The following is a 24,903-nucleotide window of genomic DNA, read 5'->3' as shown; positions in this document are numbered from 1 at the left end:
GCAGGTGCTCAATAAATGTTCATTGAATGAATTGAAGAAATGTTTTCAAGGGACACACATTTATACAAACTGGGACACACATACATATTTCAGATGCAGACACACCCTTTCTACACAGACAACATCCTCTTGTTCATTCATATTCAACATTTATGATCAACTACCTTTACCCATTGCCCGGCCGGCATGGCTCAGTGGTTGAGCATCAACCTATGAACCAGGAGGTCACGGTTCAATTCCTGGTCAGGGCCCATGCCCAGGTTATGGGTTCAATTCCCAGTGTGGGGCATGCAGGAGGCAGCTGACCAATGATTCTCTCTCATCATTGATGTTTCTATCTATCTCTACCTCTCCCTTCCTCTCTGAAATCAATAAAAATATATATATTTTAAAAAACTTGCCGAAACCGGTTTGGCTCAGTGGATAGAGCGTTGGCCTGTGGACTGAAGGGTCCCAGGTTCGATTCCAGTCAAGGGCATGTACCTGGGTTGCGGGCACATCCCCAGTAGGAGATGTGCAGGAGGCGGCTGATCGATGTTTCTCTCTCATCGATGTTTCTAACTCTCTATCTCTCCCCCTTCCTCTCTGTAAAAAATCAATAAAATATATTTTAAAAAACTTAAAAACAAACCACACACAACCATTAGCCCTAGCTGGCGTGGCTCAGTGGATAGAGCGTTGGCCTGCAGACTGAAGGGTCCCGGGTTCGATTCCGGTCAAGTGCCTGTACCTTGGTTGCAGGCTCCTCCCTGGCCCAGTCCCTGGTTGGGGCTTGTGCAGGAGGCAACCAATCAATGTGTTTCTCTCACATATTTTTCTCTGTCTTACCTTCTCTCCTCCACCCTCTCTAAAAATCAATGGAAAAATATCCCTGGGTGAGGATTTAAAAAATCCTAAAATTAAAAAAACAAAACAATCTTTACCCACTGACTTTATCCACTCACTGATCCAACATTTTCACAGGACACCCATTCTAACCTGATTCTATACTCCCCTTCCCTACATTTATTACCTGATTCTTACTCAACTGGACACACTTGGCTTGGAACACATACGTTCTCCTCATTCAGAATTTGAACACATACACAGCCACACAAGCAATAGGCACATATAAACTGCACACAACAGCCCTAGCCAGTTTGGCTCAGTGGATAGAGCATCAGCCTGCAAACTGAAGGGTCCCAGGTTTGATTCCAGCCAAGGGCAAATGCCTGGGTTGTGGGCTCGATCCCCAGTAGGGGGTGTGCAGGAGGCAGCCAATCAATGATTCCCTCTCATCATTAATGTTTCTATCTCTCTATCCCTCTCCCTTCTTCTCTGAAATCAATAAAAATATTTTTTTAAAACTGCACACAACATACATTCAACACAAAACACACACAGCCACACACACACACCCTCATTCGACATGACACACACTCCCCACACATATAGATCCATAGTTTATGCCACAACTCAACAATAAAGACAAGGATGTATGTACATACACCAGTCCCAGGTCCTCAGCCTTTGGTCAGCTGGGGCAGGGGGCGTGGTGCTGGAAAACACCTCCCCTGCATCAAACCACGCCCCTTTAGTCCGTTTCCTGGACTTAACCCTGAGGTGTCTCAGCAGCACCCTAGACCCTAGTCCTGCTAACAGGTGAGAGGGGCCCCAAGGGGGCATGGGGGTGGAGGTGGGGGGGAATCGTCTTGTCTCCACAGACTCTCAGTCTTCTGACCTGGGATTTTTGGACCCCAGCGGCAGAACCTGACTCCTGCCACAGCCAAGCTTGGCTCCAAAGGCCCAGCCCTGAGTAGCAGCCCCTAAGCGGATTGTAGACTGAGAAGGTGACCATGAGAGGGGCCAGCGGGGATTGAGAGGGAGGGCGGAGACTGGGCAGAAGACAGGACTTACTGGGCAGGACATTGAAAGAGCTGGAGATGTCCCCTTAGTTCTGAGGCTGGAGGGGGCTGTCCAAGAGCTGAAAGGGTGGGAGGTCCTGGTGGCCCTGAGGGGGGTGGGGCAGTATGGTCAAACTGGGTACACTGGGATGGGGGGGGGGGACACTCCTGGGTTAGAGCCAGGCCTCGGTGGCCCCCTGGGATTTTAAGGTCTTTGGTCAATGCCTCCCAACTGCCCATTCTCTGCTCTGCCTGGTACCATCCTTGAGTGTACATCAAGAGGATCACCCTGAGCTCCCAGAAAAGGACAGCCAAACCTCACCCATAACTGAGCTGACTCTTATCTCAGGTGGACATGGCCTGCAGGGGCTGTACACGACCAAGGGGCCTGGCCTGGGTCCTGCAACTGACCCTGGCATGGATCCTGCTAGGGGCATGTGGAGGGAGCCGTGCACTCCCCATTAGGTCCCAGAGACACCATAGGCTGGCAGCTGATCTGAGTACAGGCCAGCAGCACCTAGCAGGTGAGCACTCCAGACCCTGCCTAACCCCTAACTCCCAAGAATGCACAGTCCAACACAGCAATGACAATTTCCTTATAACAGGAACTTAGAGTGACCAGGGTGGGCAGCTTGGGCTAGTGCTTAAGAATGTTAAAGATAATAGGCTTGGAGTCAGATTGTCTGGGTTCAAATATGAACTCTTGCCACTTTGTAGCTGTGTGACCCTAGGCAAGTCACTTAACCTCTCTGGGCCTTATGTGGGCCATTAATAAGTGGGAGAGCCTGGCCAGTATGGCTCAGTGGTTGAGCATCCACCTATGGACCAGGAGGTCAGGGTTCAATTCCCAGTCAGGGCACAAGTCTGGTTGTAGACTCGATTCCCAGAGTGGGGTGTGCAGGAGGCAGCCAATAAATGATTCTTTTTCATCATTGATGTTTCTATCTTTCCCTCTCCCTTCCTCTCTGAAATCAATAAAAAAAACATTTTTTTTTAAAAAGTGGAATAATAGAAATCGTAGGGGTGTTGTAAAGGGGTGTATGCAAGCATTTGAGCACTAATACCACTACTAGGGACATGAAAATAATTAGCTGATTATGATTATGATAAATGATTGTTACTTGCACCTCAAAGTGTTTTATGTCTGAGAGGAATTATATTATTGAGGTCAGCCCTACATGAGGATCCAAAGCCTCAACTGAAAGAAGTTCCCTTCTCTATTGCCCTGTTTGCTGTCCCTCAGAGATGAACACGCCAGAGGCTCTGGAACCTGGAATCCTCTCGGAGGGCTGCAGGAAGCCTAGCCCCAGGCGAGTACAGCACCCCCCAGTGTTTCCTTGTGCTTTTTGCTCCAGTTGCCCAACCAGGGGCCAGAGCCCCCTGGCATCTTGACCCATCAGGTCCTGTCTCTCCCGATGTCCAGGTGCGAATCCTTTCTGGGACACCTCCAAGTTTCTCTCCGCAGTCGCTTCCGCCTCCTGCTACTGGGGGTACACCAGACACAGCTGCTCTGCCCGGAGCTCTGCCATGCCTGGTAGGAGGTGGGAAGAATGGCCGATGTTGTGGGTGGGGCTGAAGGCAGGATCTGCAGCTTACGGGTCCTCGAGTTTGAAGGGACATGGCCTACTTCCAACGTGGCTAGGTTCTAAAGTATGAGGCCTGGTGTTTTGAAGCCAGACAGAAAGGGGAGGGGCCTGTAGAGCCCCTGGCTTTTTTTTTTTTTTTTAAATATATTTTATTGATTTTTTACAGAGAGGAAGGGAGAGGGATAGAGTCAGAAACATCACTCAGCTGCCTCCTGCACACCCCCCCACTGGGGATGTGCCCGAAACCAAGGTACATGCCCTTGACCGGAACCAAACCTGGGACCCTTCAGTCCGCAGGCCGACACTCTATCCACTGAGCCAAACGGGTTAGGGAGCCCCTGGCTTTTTAAGATGGGCAGTAGGGAGGCGTGGCCTCTCAGGAACCGGTTTTTAAATAAAGGGCAGGGCCTCTGGATTGAAAACAGAAGCTAAAAGGGAAAACCTGGATAAACAAACAAACAAAAAGGGTTAGCTTATAGCAGATGGTCTGTGATGGGCAGGGACTCGGCCAGTGGTGACAAAGCTCTGGGTATGTATAGAGAATATGGGGTGGGCCCGGCTGGTGTTGCTCAGTGGTTGAGCTGTGACCTATGAACCAGGAGGTCACATGCCCGGTCAGGGCACATGTCCGGGTTGTGGGCTCGATTCCTGGTGTGGGGTGTGCAGGAGGCAGCTGATCAGTGATTCTATCTCATCATTGATGTTTCTATCTCTCTCCCCATCTCCCATCCTCTCTGAAATCAATTTAAAATTTTTTTTGTTTGTTTTTTTGTTAATCCTCACCGGAGGATATTTTTCCATTTATTTTTAGGGAGAGTGGAAGAGAGAGAGAAAGACAGAAACATTGATGTGAGAGAAACACATTGAGCCCAGCCAGCATGGCTCAGTGGTTGAGCATCGACCTATGAACCAGGAGTCACGGTTCGATTCCCAGTCAGGGCACATGCCTTGAGTTGCAGGCTCGATCCCCAGTGTGGGGTGTGCAGGAGGCAGCTGATCAATGATTCTCTCTTATCATTGATGTTTCTATCTCTCTCCCCTCCCTTCCTCTCTGAGATCAATAAAAATACATATATTTTTTAAAAAAGAAAAGAAACAAGCACATCGATTGGTTGCCTCCTGCACATGCCTGGACCAGGGCCTGGGCAGGGGAGAAGCCTGCAACCAAGGTACCTGCCCTTGACCAGAATCGAACCGGAGATCCTTTGCTCTGCAGGCCGATGCTCTATCTACTAAGCCAAACCGACTAGGGCTAAAATAAATATATATGTGTGTGTGTGTGTGTATATATATATATATATAAATTTTAAAGAGAGAATATGGGACGGGGTGAAATCTGGAGGGTGGTGTTTGTAGGGGCGTGGTACTAAGAGGCAGGACCTGGAAGGGGGCGGGAGAGAGACACAGATCCTTGGAGAGCAGGAATCCCATTGGAACGCAACCGCAGCGCCTTCACCCACCTTCTCTCCACACACCAACCCCAGGGTTGCCATCTGCAAAAGTGCTATCACCTGCGGCCCGACTTGGCTCCCACCCCTAGAAAAGAGGGACTGCAACCCCGGCTGCAGGACCTACGGGCAGGTGAGCATGGGACAGCGGGCTCGGGGAAGAGGCTGAAACCTCCCCGTACTATGGCCTCGGTCCGAGTCTGTTCCAGCACCCCAAGACCCTGCTCCCACCCTCCCCCTTCTCCAGCCCAACCTCCACAGTGGAAGGCATATGCGTAAGCCTGTAGCCTCCCTAAGGCCCACAGAGACCTATTTTGTTCTTCCCAAGGGCCTGTCTGCTCTAGGCCCATCCACAGTCTGAAGGTCCAGAAGCCCATTCACCTTTCCCTAGGCCCCAGCCCCTTGGCACCCAGTAAGAACTACTTACTCGCCCTCCTCAAGTCCCCGCGCCCCTCCCCCATGGTCCCTCCCCCAGACTCCCACAAAGACCAAGAGGCGGGAACCATCCTCCCCAAGACCGCTCCCCGGGCCCCTACTCTCCATGGAACTCCCAGTCTTTCCCTCCGTAAGCCCCCCACCCCACCCCAGTCCTGAAAACGCCCACCCGGGCCCTAACGCCACCTCTCCTCCCAGACCTTCGCCGACGGGGTGGACCTTTGCCGCTCGGCTCCGGGCTACACGCTGCCGGCGGTAGTTCCTGGCGGTGGCGACTGCCTCAACATTTCCATCTCGGTGCTTCCGACTCGCAGACAGGGACGTAGGGCCCGGGAGGCCACCTTCCCACGCTCCCGCCACCCTCGCACCTGGATCCAGGACGTGGCAGGCAGCGGGAGCGGCAGTGGCAGCGGCAGCGGCCCCTAGGGGGCGCCCGGCCCTAGAGGGAAGAGGCGTCCCTCCACTCCCCACCCCCTGCCCGGCCCCTTAGTCACTCAGAGCTCCACCCCTCTCCCTCTCTGCCTTCTAGTTCCCGGAGCCCTGTCCCTCCTCGCTAGAACCGGAGACTCGCTCCTCTCCGATTACTAGAGACACTCAACTCTAGCTCATTTCCCCCTCTCCCCCGAATAAAGTCGCCAACTAGAGCACTTGATGTGGCAGCCTCTTGGGGAAACAGGTGGGAAAGGCAGTTGCCAGACTGATGGGTCCCACTCTAACCCTCCGGTCCGAGTTCGGGGCTGAATCACAGTGGTGTGTCATTTGGAATACTCAGGTGCTAGAAATGGGGGGAGGGGGGGGGGGGACGGGGTCAGAGAAGGGCTGACCGACCGGGGCAGGAGGTGTGTTCTCCCACTGTGTGCAACCAGCAAGAAGCTCCCCGACACACAAGAAGCCGCCTTCCTTCCTCCCCATTCTTCCAAATCCCTAAGGCAGTGGTTCTCAACCTTGGCTGCACATTAGAATCACCTGGGGAACCTTTTAAAAATCCTACTTTTCTGGGCCTCATCCTCGCGAAAAGCCGTTTATTTCTTTCTATTTGTCGGAGCGCCCACCTCATTACAAAGGAACAGAATTTTCCGGAGGATGAGGCCCAGAAACCAAGATTTTAAAAAGATTCCCAGGTGCCGAACCGGTTTGGTTCAGTGGATAGAGCGTCGGCCTGCGGACTCAAGGGTCCCAGGTTCGATTCCGGTCAAGGGCATGTACCTTGGTTGCGGGCACATCCCCACTTGGGGGGCGTGCAGGAGGCAGCTGGTCGATCTCTCTCATTGATGTTTCTAACTCTCTATTCCCTCTCCCTTCTTCTCTGTAAAAAATCAATAAAATATATTAAAAAAAAAAGATTCCCAGGTGATTCTAATGTGCAGCCAAGGTTGAGAACCACTGCCCTAAGGCAAAGGACTGGACTCAGGTTCGGGATTTGGATTGTAAGCACCACTACTAATCCTCCTCCTCTTTACCTTACCTGGCAAACAGGGGCAAGGTCTCTTTAATTCAATAAAGCAAGATTGATGGATGCCTCCTGAGTCTAGGCACTGCTGAAATAGCTCAGGTTCATTCCCTGCCCTCAGTGCTCACTTCCGTTACTGGTGGGAGTGCCATTAGGTACAAGCCTCCACAGAGGGCAATTGGAAAATATATCTTCTCCAAATGATAAACACATACATTTTCTAACCCAGCAACCCCACCTCTGGGAATTTATCCTACAAAGCTGTGCACGAGAAATGATGGCCCATCCCCGTAATTCCCTACTATACAGGTTTAACAGCAAGCTGAGCGATAACTCAGTGTCTATTAAGAGGCATTAAACTACAGGATAGTCATGCCACGGAGAGCTCTTCAGTTGTAAAGCAATGAGGCAGGTCTTTAGATGCCCATTTGGAATTACCTCCAAGACATACGTGGCACAAAGAGGAATGTGCACTATGTAGGGTATAGTTTCCTCCCATTTGTGTAAAAAACAAAAACTTTGGGAAAGAATATACCTGTACCAATGTTTGTAACATGGGTTATCTCTGGAGGGACCTAGGAGGCACCTGCTATGGTCTGAATGTTTGTGTCCCCTCTGAAATGCCTATGTTGAAATCCTGACCCCCAAAGATGATGGTATTAAAGAGGTGATACATTTGGGAGGCAACTAGGTCATGAGTGTGGGACTGTCAGGAATGGAATTAGTGCCCGTATAAAAGGGATCCCACAGAGATCCCTCCCCCTCTCCCCTATGTGAGGACATAGTGAGAAGGTGGCAGCATTCAACACGGAAGAGAGCCCTCGCCAGAACATGACAATGCTGACACCCTAACATTGGACTTCCATCCTCAGAACTGTAATAACCGTCTGATGTTAATAAGCCACCCAGTCTGGTATATTGTTATTGCTGCCCAAACAGACTGAGACACCAGGTAAGCCCACCTGTGAGCTGGGGCAGGGTGCTTCTCAATGTGCTCCTTCCTAATTCTGCATCACACAGTATATATTTTTAAATAGAACCAGGGAGCATTTGCGATCTTGTTCCCAGGCATATGTCCTCATTTTGGCTCAAATAAACTCTTATAAATTTTTTAAAATTAAAATCAATCACCCAGTGCCACTACCTTGTTTAGGTTACAAAAGTCAGCGGCTGGGTCCAGCCACCTCCACCCCAAAGTACAACCCCCATGCCTGGCTTTCCTTAAGCAATTTTAATCACAAACTGAAGGTAAAAGGGGTACAGGCTGGCTCTTAGAGAGTGGTCGCTGACTCTAGGCCACGTTCCTGGAAGTACCGGTGGGGGAGATGGGGACGGTTTCCTGGCTTTTCGTTGAAATAGGATGTAATCCTCCCTTGTCCTTCCTGATCCCCTGTTGGCAAGTCCTCCCTGTAGGCGAGAGGTGGTGACACTGACCACCTGCTGTTGGGGGTTGGGGGGTGCACCCTCCCAGGCTGGGATGAGCCCTAGCCTCCCTCCCTCCTCAGCACCTCTGGGACACCCACCACGTAACACCTTCCGCCTCCTTCTCCAGGATGCTCTGGGCCGTGCGCCAACTGAACCGGACAAACTGGGGAAAGCCAAACACGGGCTCCACGTTCTTCCTCAACCATGCTTTCGTCTTGGGATCTAGGGAAGGGGTGGAGTGGCAATGGTGACAGCCCCTGAGCCCTGTCATAAAGCCCCAGCTCCCTAGACTCCATCTGAGGCCCCATGATCTCATCTCAGGCCTCCTCTTGAGTATCTAAGGCACCTTGCACTACCTGAGACATCTTCCTGCCTCAAGGACCTTTGCACAGGCAGTTCTTCTTGGACTCTCTACTTGGCCAACAGTTGCTCAGGTACAATTTAAGAAGACTGCCTCTGAGACCTCTCCTTTACCCCATAGGACAACAGTCATTAAACCAGTATTTGTGGGTCATCAGGTTAATGTCCGTCTCCCCCCACGTAACCATGAGCTCAGTGGGGACAGGGAAATCCTTGTTTGTCTTGCTCACAGCTATATCCCCAAGGCTTGACCCTACACAGCATGCATCAGGTACTCAGTAAGCACCAAATGCTGGCCAAACTGTGTTTGGCCTGGACCTGGTTTCTTCACTTTGGCCTCACCTAAGTTCCAATCACAGACTGTGTCGCCCCACCCACCTGCCAGTCTCTTCCTGGGCCTCAGAAGGGTCAAGGGGTTCCTTGAGCCCAACCACCTTGAATCTTCAACTCTGCCCTGTGTGTTGGGGGAGCACAATCACTTCCATGTCAGACAAGGAAACTGAGTCTCATACTGGGAGAAAACGATGGATTTAAGCTGGGGCCATGGGACATAAGCCAGGGCCCCTCATCCCGCCCCCTTCCCCTTAACAAACAGACAGACACCCACCATGGGTCTCAGTCTCTCACTGGGGCTCCAGAGAGCAGAGAGAGGAAGGGAGCAGGGAGGAAGGAGCCTGCCAGCTGGAAACCAGCTTTGCCACATGATGGCTGTGAGCAAGTGGCCCCCAGTCTGGGCCTCAGCCTCTCCCACTGCGGAGCAGGGTAAGCAGAACCACTCTCAGGACTGCCTTGTCAGAGTTACCACCAGCATCACTATCTCAGGACAGCTCCAAAGCAGCCCCTACCACCATCCACTCACCATTGGGGTAGCCTGAGCCATAATCAGTGTCCAGGTCCTGTAGTTTCTCCACAAACTGCCAGTTCTTCACGGCCTGGTCTCGGGCCACCTGTGGGCAAGACAGGCACTTGAGATGTCCCTCCCTCAGGGCATCCACACCTGCCCCTTGCCTAAAGGGATGCTGGGAGCCGGTCATGGACAGCGAGGGGCTAACCTTGGCACAGATGCTGGCAGCGCTGACCACGGGATAGAGAGCATCTGCCTTGGCCTTGACTGTCACCTCAATGCCGGGAAAGCGCTGCTGCAACCGCTCTTGGTATGTCTCTGGCATTCCCACAGTGTCCACAAATACCTGCAGTGGTGGCAGAAATGTATTCATTCAACAAACATCGAGACAAACAACTGTGCAAATGAGCCAGCCTCATAGCCTTTGCGCTTGCTGTTCCCACTGCCTGGAATATTCTTCTCTTGGCTCGTCCCAGGCTGCATTTTTCTCAGGGGTCTCAGCTCAAGCATCACCTCCCAGGGACCTCCCAGGGAGTCTTTTTTCTTTCTTTCTTTTTTTTTTTTGCAGTTCTACAAATTAAACTTTATTTGTTTATTTTTATAACTTTATTGTTGAACCAGAGTCTTTTTCTGATCAAGCTGTACTCAGTCTATGTAGTGGTCAAGCGGAATGAAGTTAACTAGAAGAGGATGTTCTGCCAGGAAAAGGCGGGAGCCTGCAAGCAGGCCACGTCAGAACAAAGTCTTGCAAGCAAGACTTATTGTTCAGAGGCAGAACTTTCCTTGAGGTGATAAATAGTTCATGAGGGCATGGAAAGTTCAAGGGAGGGTACACTGCTGCAGGTGGAAAGGGTCTTTGTATAACATAGGAAATTAATAGTGTAATGTATAACTTAGCTCTGATGATCTCATAAGCATGCCTGTTAATCATTGTCACTTGCTGTATTCCATTGTTATTTGCTGTACTCCCCAAATAAAAGCCTTGAGGGCTTTGCTACACCCTGAGCGAGCGGTAGCCCTCTGCTTCTCTAAACTTAATCCTGCACGCCAAGCTCATCTCAGCATCACCGTTCACAAAGAACATCAATAGTCTACATTTACTGAGCACCTACTGCATACCATGGGCTGCACTTAATAGTGGGAACAAGGCAATGAACACACCACACAAAAATCCATGTTCTCATGGAGTAGACACCCTGGTGAGGGCCACAGACAAGAAACAGGGTAAACCCTAGCTGGTTTTGTTCAGTGGACAGAGCGTCGGCCTGTGGACTGAAGGGTCCCGGGTTTGATTCTGGTCAAGGGCACATGCCCAGGTTGTGGGCTTGATCGCTAGTACGGCGTGTGCAGGAGGCAGCCAACCAATGATTCTCATCATTGATGTTTCTATTTCTCTCTCCCTCTCCCTTCCTCTCTGAAATCAATAAAAATATTTTTTTAAATAATACAATCTTTAAAAAAAAAAGAAACCGGGTAAATAATAAAGGATAGGGAAGAATTGGAAGAAACTGTCATTTTTTTTTTTTACAATTTTTTATTGATTTTATAGAGAGAGGAAGGGAGATGGATAGAGAGGTAGAAACATCGATGAGAGGGAAACATTGATCGGCTGCCTCCTGCATGCTCCCTACTGGGGATTGAGCCCACAACCCAAGGATGTGCCCTGACTGGGAATCAAATCGGTAACCTCTTGGTTCATGGGTTGACACTTAACCACTGAGCCATACCAGCTGGGTGAAGAGGCTGTCATTTTAAATGGAGGCGGGCAATTCAGGGAAGGTCACCCTGAGGTGATGACATTTGAATAAAGGCCTGGAAGAGATGAAGGAATGAATGAGCCTTGTGGGTGGAGATCTGGGAAATTGTTCTAGGCAGAGGAAACAGACAGTGCAAAGGCCCTGAGGTGGGGAGGCCCCATGGCCGGAGCAGAGAGGTAAGAGGGAAAGTGATCTCTGTAGCAGTTTTTGTTCTCAGAAATCACCTTTATTATTTGTTTACTAGCTGAACATCCATCTCCCTGACTTGGGCATGAACCCAAGGGCAGGGCCCTTGTCTGTCTGCTCCAGTATGGCATCATCAGCTCCACATTCCATTTCTGGATCTCAGCCACCTCGTCAGCAAGGCCTCCCTTGTTCCATTCCCTCCCTCAAGTGTATTTGCCCATGTCATTCTCTCAAAACAGCTGGTTCTTTGCCTCAGAGCACTCGATACCATGCCAACTTATATTTCTCTCTGGTAATTTAATCTCATTTGGCTCCCCTTGGCTGTGAATGTTCCTGATTTAATTTCCACTGTGCTCAGAAAATTAAATGTTGAGATTTACATTTAAAAAAAAAAAATGACTGTCAGCTGCTGCTGTTTGGGAGCAGATTGTAGGAGAGGGGGCTGGAAGTGGGGGAACCAGGGAAGAGAATGGGGCAGGCATCCAGGACTGGAGAGTGTCCTGGGCTAGGACAGGTGGACAGATGTGGGATTTGTTCTGGACACTGAGCTTTTAGGGTAGAGATAGATGGGGATGGGGCTGGGGCCCCACCATGGTCCTTAGTGGGTCACATATTTAGGGTAGGAAAAGCAGTAGGAAGTCAACAGCAGCAATAAATATTTTTGAGGTATTACATATGTCTGATGCTGAATTGCCCACTGCACTCATACTCCCATTTTATCCTGAGGTGATCAAATGGAGCAACCCAACAGTTAGCTCACCTGAGCAACGTTGACGCCCTGGTCCAATGCATACTGCACCAGCCCAGCGGCTGTATCATGGGACAGAGAGTTCAGATTATACTTGACCCTGCAGTGGGGAACAGAGCCCAGTCAAACCCATTCCAGCCACCAATCCCTTCCAGCCCAAGTTGGCTGCCCCCCTACCCAGGCCCCTCCTGGGGACCCCTCACCGCCCAAGCATGCTGGTAGAGATGAGGTTTGGAGACAGCACGTCCAGTGCCCAGCCCACAAAGTCCCCATCCTCTTCCATTTTCGCAAATAGCCTGTCCCGCTCGCTCTCCGACAGGGTCTTTGAGTCTGGGAAAAGGGTTGGGAGAGAAGGGGAGCAGCTGGTTCTCCCAATTCCTGCTCTCTCCCTCCAGTGTACATCCGCCCCTGCACAGGCCCAGGAACCCCCTTCCCCAGACATACACCAAGGGCTCACCTGCCACTTTCAAGGCCTCCAGATCTGCTAGGCGCGACATGGGACAATAACAAATGGCGTAAACCATGGGGCCTGGAAAAATGGGGTCCAACCAGTGAGCCCATGAAAGCCGCCATCCTTGTTCCGTTATCACCACTTTTTCCGGTGCCATCACCAATGCCATGGCTATCACCTCACACACAACGAAACCGGTGCAATCCCGGCTCCCATTCCAGTGCAATGTGCACCCCCCTGATCACGTCCCTCCTCCACCCCAGCCCGGGGGACACACCCAGCACCGGGCCCCGGCCTGCTTCATCGACGCCCAGGACGCACGGCTCCTTGCGGCACACTGCGGGCACAGGCGAGTTCAGGCGACAGCGGCCCGTATTGTCTCTCTCCAGCTCTCCGAGATCCATGCCGCCGCGGCTGCCACTACCGGCCGCAGGAACCGGGTCTGCAGGAACCCGGTCTGCAGGCGCAGGTCTCGGCGCGCGTTTTCCGCAGGTTCCTCAGTGGTTGGACCTGACCAATCAGCGCGCAGGACACGCCCCCAACCCTCCCGCCGCCGTGACGTTGGCGCAGCCGACGCCGACGCCGCTGCCGTAGGCCGCGCTGGGAATTGTAGTTCCCGAGGCCCAGCCCCGCGCTCTGACTTTCAGAAACCGGGTGGGAGGGGTCGCTTTCCAAGCTCCGCTCAGAGGTCTCCCGAGCCTCGCCCGCCCCGGCAGGCGGGAGAAGCGGGAACTAAACGGGAAACTGAGCGGAACTGGAAGGGAACGGCCCCGTCAGGCCTGTAAGATGAAATAGCATTACACTCCCAGAACTCCCGTCCCCCACCTGGACTCAGGCCGTTTGCCACCGCGATCCCTGTCCCTCCACAAAGTCTAGGCGCCCTGGAGGAGGTGTCCCCACCCCACTGGGCTCAGGCCTTGGACTGCCTCTCCCATCCACCTCCCGCTCGGCACCTCATCAGGATCTCCGCCCGCCCCTTACTACCCTCTGTCTCATTCGGACGAAGCCTCCCCTTCCTCCGAACCGAGGTCTGAGACCCCAAGACCTCAGAGACTCTTGTATATCAGGAGTCAGTTGTCCCCCACCCCGCCCTTCTCCTCTCCCCCATCTTATTTTCTGGTCTCAGCAGGGCTCATTCCTCTGCCAGGGGGTCCCCAGCTCTCACCAGGCTCATGTCCCTTCCTCGGGGTCACGGCTCCTCCGTCTCTGTTTTCCTCCACTATCTTCCTTTCTGCCCGGATAACGTCTTTTCTGCTCACATCTCCGGACTCAGCTTTCTCCTCCCCCCACCAGCCTCAAACTCTAGACCTAGGGCCCCAGGTCTCCCTTCCCGATGCCCACCTCCTCTGCGCCCACCCCCACCCCACCCCACCCCCGTTCCTCCTTTCTTCCCGCCCACCCTGGGGACTTCCCCGCCCACCCGGTCCGCCTCCTCCGGGCCCGCCTCTGACCCGGACTCAGGGCCTCCAGTCGCAGTCCATTGGCTTGCAGGATGAACAGTCGCGTAGCCGGCAGGGCAGCACCTGCACCAGGTCCTCGCGGTCCATGAACACCGGGTCTGGCGCTGTGCCCAGCACCTCGCGGCTGCGCTCCTGCGTGCCCAGGCCGCACCGACAGCGCCACTTTCCCCACGGGCCAAGGATGGAGTCCTCTGCGTCTAGGGATGGAGGGTCAGGTGTATGTGTTTGGGGGGAACCTATGTACCCCTAGACCCTCCTCTAGGGAGGGAGGAGGCTAAAAACACTGACAGCAACAGTTCGTTGTTGTTTTTAATGTTGTTAAATTGATTTTAGAGACAGAGGGAGGGAGAGGGATAGAAACATCGATGAGAGAGAAACATTCATCAGCTGCCTCCTGCATGCCCCCTACTGGGGATGGAGCCCACAACCTGTCTGTGCCATGAGGAAATCAAACCGATAACCTCTGGGTTCATGGGCCGATGCTCAATCACTGAGCCGAACCGGAGGAGCAACAGCTCATGTTTGCAGGGTTGTGCTTCTGTGCCAGGTGCCTCCCATGGATGACCCCATTAGCCCCAGGTGGGGAGACTGAGATCTAGAAAGAGCAAGCCACCCTTCCCAGCTCACACAGCCGGGGAGTGACCCAGAGAGACTGCAAACTGACACCTCCCGCCTGTGCCAGTTAAAACTGTGGCACCACACCCTTTGTGCCCACCCTCAGACGCTGATTCATCTTCAGGGACCTGATCATGAGCCTGTCAGGCCGGCACAGTGACACCTGACCGGCAGGTCTGTCAGTTGGTAAATTAAATGACATGATTAGCATAATAACAATACTTAAAGCCCCTGGCACTGGGCTAGCTCGAGGAATAAAAACAAGGAGCGTGATCACTTCTAAAACAACTTACGGAGAGCACTTACACTCCCTGCTTTACAGGGTGCTTGGACTGACTTCTCCCTGGCCTCTGTGCGACAGGCCTTAACTCACCAAACCTCCATCACAGAACACTGGCCTCTTTCATTCTTCTTGCAACAGTGATCAACTGTAACCCACCCCACAACTGTAACCCACCCCACCATTCTTTTGACATTGTTTCTGCAGATGGTGACTGGACTAATATGTAACAATCCTAGGAACTCTCTCACATTGAATACTCTCTCTCTCTCTTTCTGTCTCTCTCTCTCTCTCTTTCTGTCTCTCTCTCTCTTTCTGTCTCTCTCTTTCTCTCTTTCTCTCCCTCTCTCCCTCCCTCCCTTCCACTCTCTCTGAAAAGCAATGGAAGAACCTATCTTCAGGTGAGGATTAACAATAACAACAACGAAAAGAATCAGAGGGACTAACCTCAGAAGATACAGAGTCTGGCCTACAGTCATCCCAGCTCTAGGAGGATTGCCGACCTTCAGTGGTAAAACCAGGATCATGCTCACCAGACCATCACTTGACCAGTTTTGAGGTTCTTATCAGAATGGACTCTGCTGGTCTTCCAGAAGAGAACTTTTCAACCCCAGCCCCTTGAGCTCTTTGTCCTGCTTTCCCTCTCCCTCCTTATAAAAACCTCGGCCAGCCACGACCGGTTTGGCTCAGTGGATAGAACGTAGACCTGGGGACTGAAGGGTCCCAGGTTCGATTCCGGCCAAGGGCATGTACCTTGGTTGCGGGCATATCCCCAGTGGGGGGTGTGCAAGAGGCAGCTGATCGATGTTTTTAACTCTCTATCCCTCTCTCTTCCTCTCTGTAAAAAAATCAGTAAAATATATTTAAAAAATACTTTTAAAAACCTCAGCCCGCTCTGAGATGTGGAGATGGGCTTTTCAACAAGAGTCCCCTATCTTCTCAGGTGGCCAACACTTGAATAAACCTCTTTCTTTTTTTCACCAGCATCTATCTCACAAATTTGACTTTCGTGGCAGCAGGCAGCAGAGTCTGGGTTCCGGTTACATTCCATCAGGCCTTTTGGCCTTGGCACATGCTTTCCCTGCTCCCTGGCAACACTCTTCCCCCTAAATCTTTGCAATTTTTGCTTTTCTTGTCACGTCAGCTACATTTATTGATGTTCTTTGTGAACGGTGATGCTGAGATGAGCTTGGCGTGCAGGATTAAGTTTAGAGAAGCAGAGGGCTACCGCTCGCTCAGGCGTGTAGCAAAGCCCCCAAAGCCCTCAGAGCTTTTATTTGGGGAGTACAGCAAATAACAGTGGAGTACAGCAAGTGACAATGATTAACAGGCATGCTTATGAGATCATCAGAGCTAAGTTATACATTACACTATTAATTTCCTATGTTATACAAAGACCCTTTCCACCTGCAGCAGTGCACCCTCCCTGGCTTTCCATGCCCTCATGGACTATTTATCACCTCAAGGAAATTCTGCCTCTGAACAATAAGTCTTGCTTGCAAGAGTTTGTTCTGACGTGGCCCGCTTGCAGGCCCCCGCCTTTTCTTGGCAGAGCGTCCTCTTCTAGTTAACTTCATTCCACTTGTCCAGCTACAATTTCCCCCTTTTTAGTTTTGCTGCAGGTTTGAATCATGACAGAGAAGATAGCAAAGCTGTTTCATTATAAGGTACAGGGGTGACACATAAACCAGTATGGTTCCAATCACACTTTAACTGTAATCGCCTTTGCAGGCTAACAATTTGGTCCCTTAATAAAGCTACTGATTGTTCAAGATCGGCTAATTGTTCATTGATTTGACTATCAATTTTCTGTTGAGAACTCCATAACCGTTCTGAATCTTTATGCCAGTCTTGAACAAAAGTAGCAGTTTTGCTGAAACCGGTTTGGCTCAGTGGATAGAGCATCGGCCTGCAGACTGAAAGGTCCCAGGTTCGATTCTGGTCAAGGGCATGTACCTGGGTTGCGGGCACATCCCCAGTAGGAGATGTGCAGGAGGCAGCTGATCGATGTTTCTCTCTCATTGATGTTTCTAACTATCTCTCTCCCTTCCTCTCTGTAAAAAATCAATAAAATATATTTTTTTAAAAAAGTAGCAGTTTGGACTGATCGCTGTAATGCTACCCCAGCTGCTGCAGCAGTTGCTGTTATTGTAATTAACCCAAGAATTACAGCGATTAGCATGCCAATAAACCTTTTTGACCTCTTCAATATTCCTTCCACAATGGCTTGGAGAGCTCCAGCTAGAGAACTCTCCTGCCATAGTCGATCCATCTGTACGGGTAACTATACTCCTGTTCTGGCTCACAATAGATACAAGCTCTCTCTACTGTGATTAAAAGGTACAGAGTTATTTACACAAGTTAACAAGGTACAATTAAAATAAGATATTTCCCCAGTACTTTGAGTCCATTGGACTGGTCCTTTCAAGGATTAGTGGTGTTTTTAGCCACACTCAACTAGGCTTTATAACCCAATTGCAAACAATGATTACCCAGTCCCAGGCACACAGGCATTCCAGTAACTCCTGTCGAATAGTTGTACATTCTTGTCCCTTCTTCATCTGGTTTCATAGGCCCACGATCTTTAAAAAGTCCAGGCATCCAATTAGAGTCATTAGTTACAGGGCCTTCCATGGTCAGTCACAAGATGTTCCCCTTCCTGGCATAGGCGCTTCACCTGTCCCCATGTGTTTGTCCTCTCTGGATGGTTAGCTGCGCAAACCGGTCTTCTAGTCCTGCTTCGTCACACTTCCTCTTGCTCGCCATGCCTTAACTTGATTCTTTTATCAGGAATCCAGAACTTCTTAGTTCCTGTGGAAACATAAGTATAGCCTCCACCCCACCTTAAAACGGTAGTCGAGTACCATTGATTAGTAGTAACATCTTGGTACATGATAGGTTGTTTTACCGGGACCTCCTTTTTATGTCCCAATGTGTTTTAGCAGCTGACACTGCATCTGTATTCACCTTGTGTACTGGCCAAGATTGAGGCTAGTGCAAAGTAGAAATTATAGTTACATCAGCCCCAGAATCTACCAGGCTGATAAGTTTTATTCCCTCCGGGAATAAACTGTAAAAATTGAGGTCTTTGGCCTCCTAAGACTGTATGCTAAAAAACCTTTTTTTCTGTGCTACCAAATCCCCCAGTTCGCTTAACTGGTGCTGTATGCCCTATTTGTTTATAGGGAAGTAATAATAACTGTGCCATTTTTTCTCCAGCCTTTATATTTGTAATACTAGAAGCAGACATTATAACTAATATTTCTCCTTCATAATTTGCATTAATAACTCCGGGAGCATGTTTAGCTTTCCCTTGTGGGACCTTTGCCTTCCTATAATCCTTTTTCATGTGTCCCACTTTTCCACATCCATAGCATTTAACAGGATGGGAATTGTAGTTTTTAATGCATCAGCAAGAAGATTATTATTATTATTAATTATTTATATAAGATTTTAATAAGATTATTATTATTATTATATTAGTATTATTTGTATAACTTTAGAAAATGATTGGGCCGGGGTGCCGGCCTCCTCCATTTTTGACTAAGCCTTTAAGCAACAAGCTTTAATCTGTGCCATAACAGCATCCTCTAACAGCACCTGTTGCTGTAAGCTACTATGTGTCCCAGTTCCTGTGAACTGGTCAAAATTACATCCAGGTGGATTTTGTTGGGCGTTAATCATCGCCACTCTCCTGGCTTCTTCCCACCACCAGGATTTAAATTGCAGATATTGACCTGGGGCTAATACTGCCTTAGCTATTGTATTCCAATAATAAGGAATTAATTATAATCTGTATAAATTAATTCTATATTAATTAATATATTAAAATTAATAATGTATTTATATTATAGATACTAATATTATAATTAATAATATATAAATTCATTAATCTATAACCTGTATAAATTTAACCCTTGAGGGTATTGAGCATTAGCAGCTCTTTGTGTCCTCAGGAGGGGGGTGGAGGCTCAGCCTCTAGCGCTAAAGGCTAGTGCCATTTTACTTTCACTTTTCGGCGGCGGTGCAGCCAATTCCTGAGGACTTTTATTCTCTTTCTTTTCCTTAACTTAATTAAGGCTAGTGTAAGTATCACCATCCGTCTCAGCGGAAAATGAAACATCCAGCTCTGAATCGCTGGCTGAGGCTATTCTTTCATAAGCTTCTGATTCATTTTGACAGCTAGTTTTCTGTCCCTTTCTTGACTCCCTCGGTTCAGTGACCTCTAACGGGAGCGGCTCAGGGGGTTGCAATTTCTCAGGAGGGAGAGGCTCAGAACTTAAACACCCAGCTCCTGGAGCAGCACTTCGAAACCTCAAAGGAATTTCTTCATAATCTTCAGAATCAGACTGAAAAGGCTGTAAAGCTGACGTTACTACATTAAAAATAGCCCACACATCAGCCTCTATAGCATTTCCCTGTTGATGAGCCCGCCTTAATGACTTTCCAACTTGTTTCCACAACTTAAGATTTAACTGCTGTTTTCCTTCTGGGTTAAACCAACAACAGTGCTGCTGGACTGCCTTAAACAATTTTTTAAAAGCCTCATCCTTCACTTTTACCCCTGAGCTCTTTAATAATGATCGAAAGACAGCGATATATTGACTCTGCAATGACGGGCTATTCCCCATGACTCTGCTTCTATTGCCGAAAGTTCCGGGTACTCTGCGCTGGCATCTCCCTTTCGGTCCTGCCCGACCCCAATTACTCACCTTCGGGTCCCTGTTCTGTTCAGGCGCCAGATATTGATGTTCTTTGTGAACGGTGACGCTGAGATGAGCTTGGCGTGCAGGATTAAGTTTAGATAAGCAGAGGGCTACCGCTCGCTCAGGCAAGTAGCCAAGCCCCCAAAACTCTCATGGCTTTTATTTGGGGAGTACAGTAAATAACAATGGAGTACAGCAAGTGACAATGATTAACAGGCATGCTTATGAGATCATCAGAGCTAAGTTATACATTACACTATTAATTTCCTATGTTATACAAAGACCCTATCCACCTGCAGCAGTGCACCCTCCCTGGCTTTCCATGCCCTCATGGACTATTTATCACCTTAAAGAAAGTTCTGCCTCTAAACAATAAGTCTTGCTTGCAAGACTGTTCTGACGTGGCCCGCTTGCAGGCTCCCGCCTTTTCTTGGCAGAGCGTCCTCTTCTAGTTAACTTCATTCCGCTTGTCCAGCTACAGCATTGGTGACCTATCTTCTTCAGCCAGGCCTTCTCAGGCTTCAGCAATTGACCTGCTACCTTCTTTCCCTTCTCTGCGCTTCCTACCACGTACCGTGTGCTTAGGGATGTGTCTGCTTGGGTCCAGCTCACGCCCCCTCTCCACGTGTAAGCGGCTTAAAGGCAGTCTCCAGTTCAGTTTACAGATGAGAAAACTGAGCCTCGGAGAAAAGTGACCAGCCCAAGGGACGCCGCCAAGTGCGAGGCTGGGCGGAGATCTGAAGTCCACTGAGGAGGGTCCGTTTGCAGCCAGCTGGCAAAGTGGGGCGCTGGGGCACCTTTCCCCGCCTGCACTTACCTTTCCCCAGAAGCTGCAGCCGCAGCTGCTCCCAAGTGTCGCCTTTGCCCTGCTCGCCGAAGTACTGGTAGTCGGGGGAGACCTGCGCCGGAGTCGCCAGCAGCAGGAGCATCAGAGGCGACAGCAGTAGCGCAGTTGAGCGCCGGGCCATGCGGGACTCCAACCGCTCCCGGCGCGCTCCGGGGGGCCGAGCCCCGCGCGGGATCTGCGGGGCCCTCACTGCCCTCACGGGTGGGCACAGTGGACGCGGCCCGCGGCTGCGCGGCTCCCCCAGACCCGGCCGCTGGTCCCCCTCCCCGACGGCGGCGGTGGACCCGACCGCTCCTCCCGTCACCACGCCCCGCCCCGAGCGTCACGGTTCCGGCCGCGCATATAAGGCTCCGCGGCCCTGCGCTCACTTGGCGCTGAGAACGCGAGTCCACGCGGGTCTGCTGGTGTGCGCGCCCCATCCTCCCCCACGCAGGTAGGGACGCCTGGAGCGCACGGGGCTGGGGGGAGCCCCCTGGGAGCCTCTCCGGCCCTCTCCGGGCCTCGGCCTGGCCCCTTTGTTTCCCACCCGCCTTGGTGGCCGCCTTTATCCTTGGGGTGGGCTGGGGAATCGAGGCCAGAGCTTGGCTTGCTCCCCGCCCCCTGCTCCGGGGGCTCCTCCCGGAGGTTCCTCCCGGGGCGGCGAGCCCGCGCCACCGCATTGAGGTCACTTTGCTCATGGGAGGCTGGGCGGCAGCGGCTGGGCCGCTCTTGTTGGCCGGGAGGGAGGGGTCCCCGGTGGTCCAGAAGCCGCGGACAGCCGGTACCGAGGAGGGTTCCGGACGGGGCCCCTGCCTTCGCCCTCTGACTCGGCCCCCGGGCCCAGCACCCAGCGTGACCTTGGGAAGGAGGACAAGGGTCTTCCCGGGCGCACTGACCAGGCAGGAGGGGGCGGGGGGTCTCAGCTTTCAGTCATGGCCTCCGGCAACGCGTGCATCGGCAAGCCCGCCCCGGACTTCCAGGCCAACGCCGTGGTGGACGGCGCCTTCCAGGAGGTGAAACTCTCCGAATTCAGAGGTGAGGCCGGCCTGGAGGGGGCCCAGGTGGGGGCGGGGCGCGCGCGTCGGCGGTGCAGGGCCCTCACTCGCCTCCATTCCCTCCCCCTCCTCCAGGGAAGTACGTGGTCCTCTTCTTCTACCCGCTGGACTTCACCTTCGTGTGCCCCACCGAGATCATCGCCTTCAGCGAGCGCGCCGCGGACTTCCGCAAGCTGGGCTGCGAGGTGCTGGGCGTCTCCGTGGACTCGCAGTTCACCCACCTGGCTTGGTAGGAGTGGGGACCCGCAGGGAGGGAGGGGTGCAGCCAGACCTCTGCCTCTACCGGGTCCCAGCTGTGTGTTCTAGTGTGGCCTTGCTCAACCTCTGCACCTCCCTTCCCACATCTTGGAAATAATGACGCCCAAGTCTTTACCGATGATGACAACAGTAATTAGCTTTTGGAATCTAGTTGCTTGGTGTGAAGTTGCAAACGCTTTATCTCATTTAGGGCAAAGCAGCCTCCCTCCCAGCAACTATTTCAAGAAAGTGGCAACTCCAGTTCAAGGGAGTGGAGGGCTGGGCCCCAGAGCCCTGCTGGAGAGGAGGATGGGCACTTTGCCCCAGGAGGCTGGTGACCACCAGCACATGTGAAGCCACTTGGTTGGAATGAGAGCGTTAGCTTAGTCTTCCCAGCTGTGGGAAACAGCCCCTGCACCCGCATCAGGGTGGGGTGGGTGGGGCCTCCAGGGCCTTGCTCCAAAGCCCCTTATCTCTCTCCTCCAGCACCCCTTCTCCAGCCCTTATCACACCCAGGTCCACAGGGTGTGAGCCCTGCTGTGCCAGGCATCCTGAGGTCCCAGCCCTGTCTCCCCTACTCCCAGGATTAACACCCCCCGGAAGGAGGGCGGCTTGGGCCCCATGAACATCCCCCTGCTGTCTGATGTAACCAGAAGTTTGTCCCATGATTATGGCGTGCTGAAGGAAGACGATGGCATTGCCTACAGGTAATGGGGTCCCCAGGGTGAGGGGACCACTCTTGGGCAATGTCCTCCCTGCCATTAGCCCTGTGGCTCGGTGGTTCTCAACCTTCCTAATGCCGAGACCCTTTCATACAGTTCCTCATGTTGTGACCCCCAACCATAAAATTATTTTCGTTGCTACTTCATAACTGTAATATAGCTACTGTTATGAATCGTAATGTAAATATCTGATATGCAGGATGTATTTTCATTGTTACAAATGGAACATAATGAAAGCATAGTGATTAATCACAAAAACAATATGTAATTATATATGTGTTTTCCGATGGTCTTAGGCGACCCCTGTGAAAGGGTCGTTCGACCTCCAAAGGGGTCGCGACCCACAGGTTGAGAACCGCTGCTGTGGCTGGAAGGGAGATGGTGCTCCCTCCCCCGGCCGGGCCAGTGGGAGCTACCAGCTTTTCACTGTGAACCCTCATATCTTCAGGGGCCTCTTTATCATCGATGGCAAGGGTGTCCTTCGCCAGATCACTGTCAACGATTTGCCTGTGGGACGCTCTGTGGATGAGGCTCTGCGGCTGGTCCAGGCCTTCCAGTACACAGATGAGCACGGGGAAGGTGAGTGCACACACATTCACATGCCCCCTCTGTCACTCATGTAGACATTCACTGCCCGCCTTATCACCTATGTAACATGGATGTGAAGGCTCCAAAGAACGTTCAGCTCAGGGCCTCATCTGCAGGAAGTTTCTAGTCTGATTGGGGAGGTACCCCAATATGAGGGTGGGTAGCTGGGAGGTAATAAAAGTCTGCAGAAAAGGTATTTGAGAAGATGTGTGCCACGGCAGACTTTAATAAAATTAGTTGGGATCAGACCTCCTTCGTGGGTGGAGGACACAGATTGACCATAGCCTCTCAAAGTCTAGTAGGGCTGGAGCTGAGGGAAAAAGATGGGGCTAGAGGGGCCAAAAAGAAATAAAAATATCAGCTACAAGCCCTGCACTTGGACTTGGGGGCTTCTGTCAACATGTGGTGTGGTCTTGAGCCTGGACCACTTGGCTCTGGGCTTTTTCTTCTGCAACTCGGGATCTCACCTTGCCTGTCACTGCTGCCCTGCCTTGAATATGGGGCTGTAGCCTCACATGTGCATCCTTGTGTCTCCCCACAGTCTGTCCCGCTGACTGGAAGCCAGGTAGTGACACGATCAAGCCTAACGTGGAAGATAGCAAGGAATACTTCTCCAAACACAGTTAGGCTGGCCGACAGATGCCAAGCTTCGGCTCTTGGCCCCCACCTGTGTGCCTGTGCTGGCCCAGGAAAGGCCAGGCCTGCCCCTTCAAATTCCACAGTCCTGACCCTGAAGGGCTAGGCCAAGGCCTTCTTATAGTCCTAGCTGAGTGGTGAGTGGTGACCCATTGCTGGAACTCCCCAACCGGGCACAGGCCTAGAGGTGACCAATAAAGTATTAGGGACAGTTGTGAGTCTGCGTTGGTGTGGTCTGTTCTGCTGTCTCTTGTCAGTCCATGTCCCCCACCCCCTTCCCCTAAGCTCTGGCCTGAGAAACTGACACTGTAGTTACTTATCTGCACCACAGGGTGGCAGTGTTACCTCATGTACACTGTTTTCTCTCACCGTTGGCCTAAGGGCAGTTGTGGGGGATGCTATTTGCCCCTTGCCAAGAGCAAGTCCCTGAACATGGCCTTGCAGGGCAGTCCCCACATCTTGCCATCAGCCAGGCTGGTTCAAATGTTATTTTAAGAGATGTGATCTTTCCTGATTTTCTTCATCAGGAAAATGGAAATAAAGACAACCAAGCCAGATCACCATGCATGTTAAAAGAGATAAAAGTATGGCCCTAGCCGATTTGGCTCAGTGGCTAGAGCCTCAGCCTGAGGACCAAAGAGTCCCGGGTTCAATTCTGGTCAAGGGCACATACCTTGGTTGCAGGCTCCTCCCCTGGTCAGGGCTCATGCAGGAGGCAACCAAATGATGTGTTTCTCTCTATCTTTCCCTCTTTTCCACTCTCCCTAAAAATCAATGGAAAAATATCCTCGAGTGAGGATTAACAAAAATAAAAATAAGAGATAAAGTATATAAAGCTCAGGGCCCAGTGAATGGTTACTAGGGAGGGTTCCTGGGCCTGGAGGAAGAGTCCAGTTTTATGGGAACGAGAATGGGGACCCATCCTGAGAACAGAGCCGAGAGTGGGAGCTCCAGGCCCTGGCCAGGTAGCTCAGTTGGTTAGATCAGTGGTCGGCAAACTGCGGCTCGCGAGCCACATGCGGCTCTTTGGTCCCTTGATTAGGTCAAATACACCAAAGTTGGGGATTTGATCCCTAGTCAGAAGCAACCACTGAATACATAAGTAAGTGGAACAGCAAATCGGTGTTTCTCTTCCTCTCTAAAAGGTACATTTTTTTTTTAAGTGGGAACTTGAGCTACGTGCTTGGTGAGCAAGCTCTTCCCCC

General features: G+C 51.5%; 3 protein-coding genes and 1 long non-coding RNA gene across 6 annotated transcripts; 2 read left to right on the top strand and 2 right to left on the bottom strand.

The window, feature by feature from the left end:
• Nucleotides 1-2,238: 2,238 nt before the first annotated feature.
• On the top strand, nucleotides 2,239-5,778 carry RTBDN (retbindin). Its single transcript, XM_023746143.1, has 5 exons — nucleotides 2,239-2,407; nucleotides 3,127-3,193; nucleotides 3,307-3,417; nucleotides 4,954-5,050; nucleotides 5,551-5,778. The coding sequence occupies exons 1-5, from the start codon at nucleotides 2,239-2,241 to the stop codon at nucleotides 5,776-5,778; spliced, it is 672 nt and encodes a 223-aa protein (XP_023601911.1).
• A 2,240-nt stretch (nucleotides 5,779-8,018) lies between these two features.
• Nucleotides 8,019-13,064, bottom strand: RNASEH2A (ribonuclease H2 subunit A). 3 transcript variants are annotated; one of them, XM_014447237.2, is made up of 8 exons: nucleotides 12,851-13,064; nucleotides 12,580-12,651; nucleotides 12,326-12,452; nucleotides 12,135-12,222; nucleotides 9,640-9,777; nucleotides 9,447-9,534; nucleotides 8,326-8,449; nucleotides 8,019-8,209 (listed from the first exon to the last, which is right to left on the bottom strand). In XM_014447237.2, the coding sequence occupies exons 1-8, from the start codon at nucleotides 12,975-12,977 to the stop codon at nucleotides 8,074-8,076; spliced, it is 900 nt and encodes a 299-aa protein (XP_014302723.1). In that variant the 5' UTR covers nucleotides 12,978-13,064; the 3' UTR covers nucleotides 8,019-8,073. The 3 variants fall into 3 exon arrangements, with proteins under 3 accessions (XP_014302723.1, XP_023601904.1, XP_023601905.1); XM_023746136.1 differs by having other exon boundaries at nucleotides 12,580-12,603; XM_023746137.1 differs by having other exon boundaries at nucleotides 12,895-12,970.
• Nucleotides 13,065-16,055: 2,991 nt separating this feature from the next.
• Nucleotides 16,056-19,903, bottom strand: LOC111823709. The gene is made up of 2 exons (XR_002826781.1): nucleotides 19,641-19,903; nucleotides 16,056-17,739 (listed from the first exon to the last, which is right to left on the bottom strand). It is a non-coding gene; the product is annotated as an uncharacterized LOC111823709 (long non-coding RNA).
• Nucleotides 19,904-20,796: 893 nt separating this feature from the next.
• PRDX2 (peroxiredoxin 2) lies at nucleotides 20,797-23,916 on the top strand. Its single transcript, XM_006105028.3, has 6 exons — nucleotides 20,797-20,914; nucleotides 21,384-21,495; nucleotides 21,591-21,744; nucleotides 22,337-22,459; nucleotides 22,923-23,053; nucleotides 23,604-23,916. The coding sequence occupies exons 2-6, from the start codon at nucleotides 21,393-21,395 to the stop codon at nucleotides 23,687-23,689; spliced, it is 597 nt and encodes a 198-aa protein (XP_006105090.1). The 5' UTR covers nucleotides 20,797-20,914; nucleotides 21,384-21,392; the 3' UTR covers nucleotides 23,690-23,916.
• The last annotated feature ends 987 nt before the right edge of the window (nucleotides 23,917-24,903 follow it).

This window comes from Myotis lucifugus, unplaced genomic scaffold (genome assembly GCF_000147115.1).
Source record: "Myotis lucifugus unplaced genomic scaffold, Myoluc2.0 scaffold_629, whole genome shotgun sequence".
Lineage (NCBI taxonomy): Eukaryota > Metazoa > Chordata > Mammalia > Chiroptera > Vespertilionidae > Myotis > Myotis lucifugus.
This window is presented reverse-complemented; position numbering and strand designations above follow the sequence as displayed.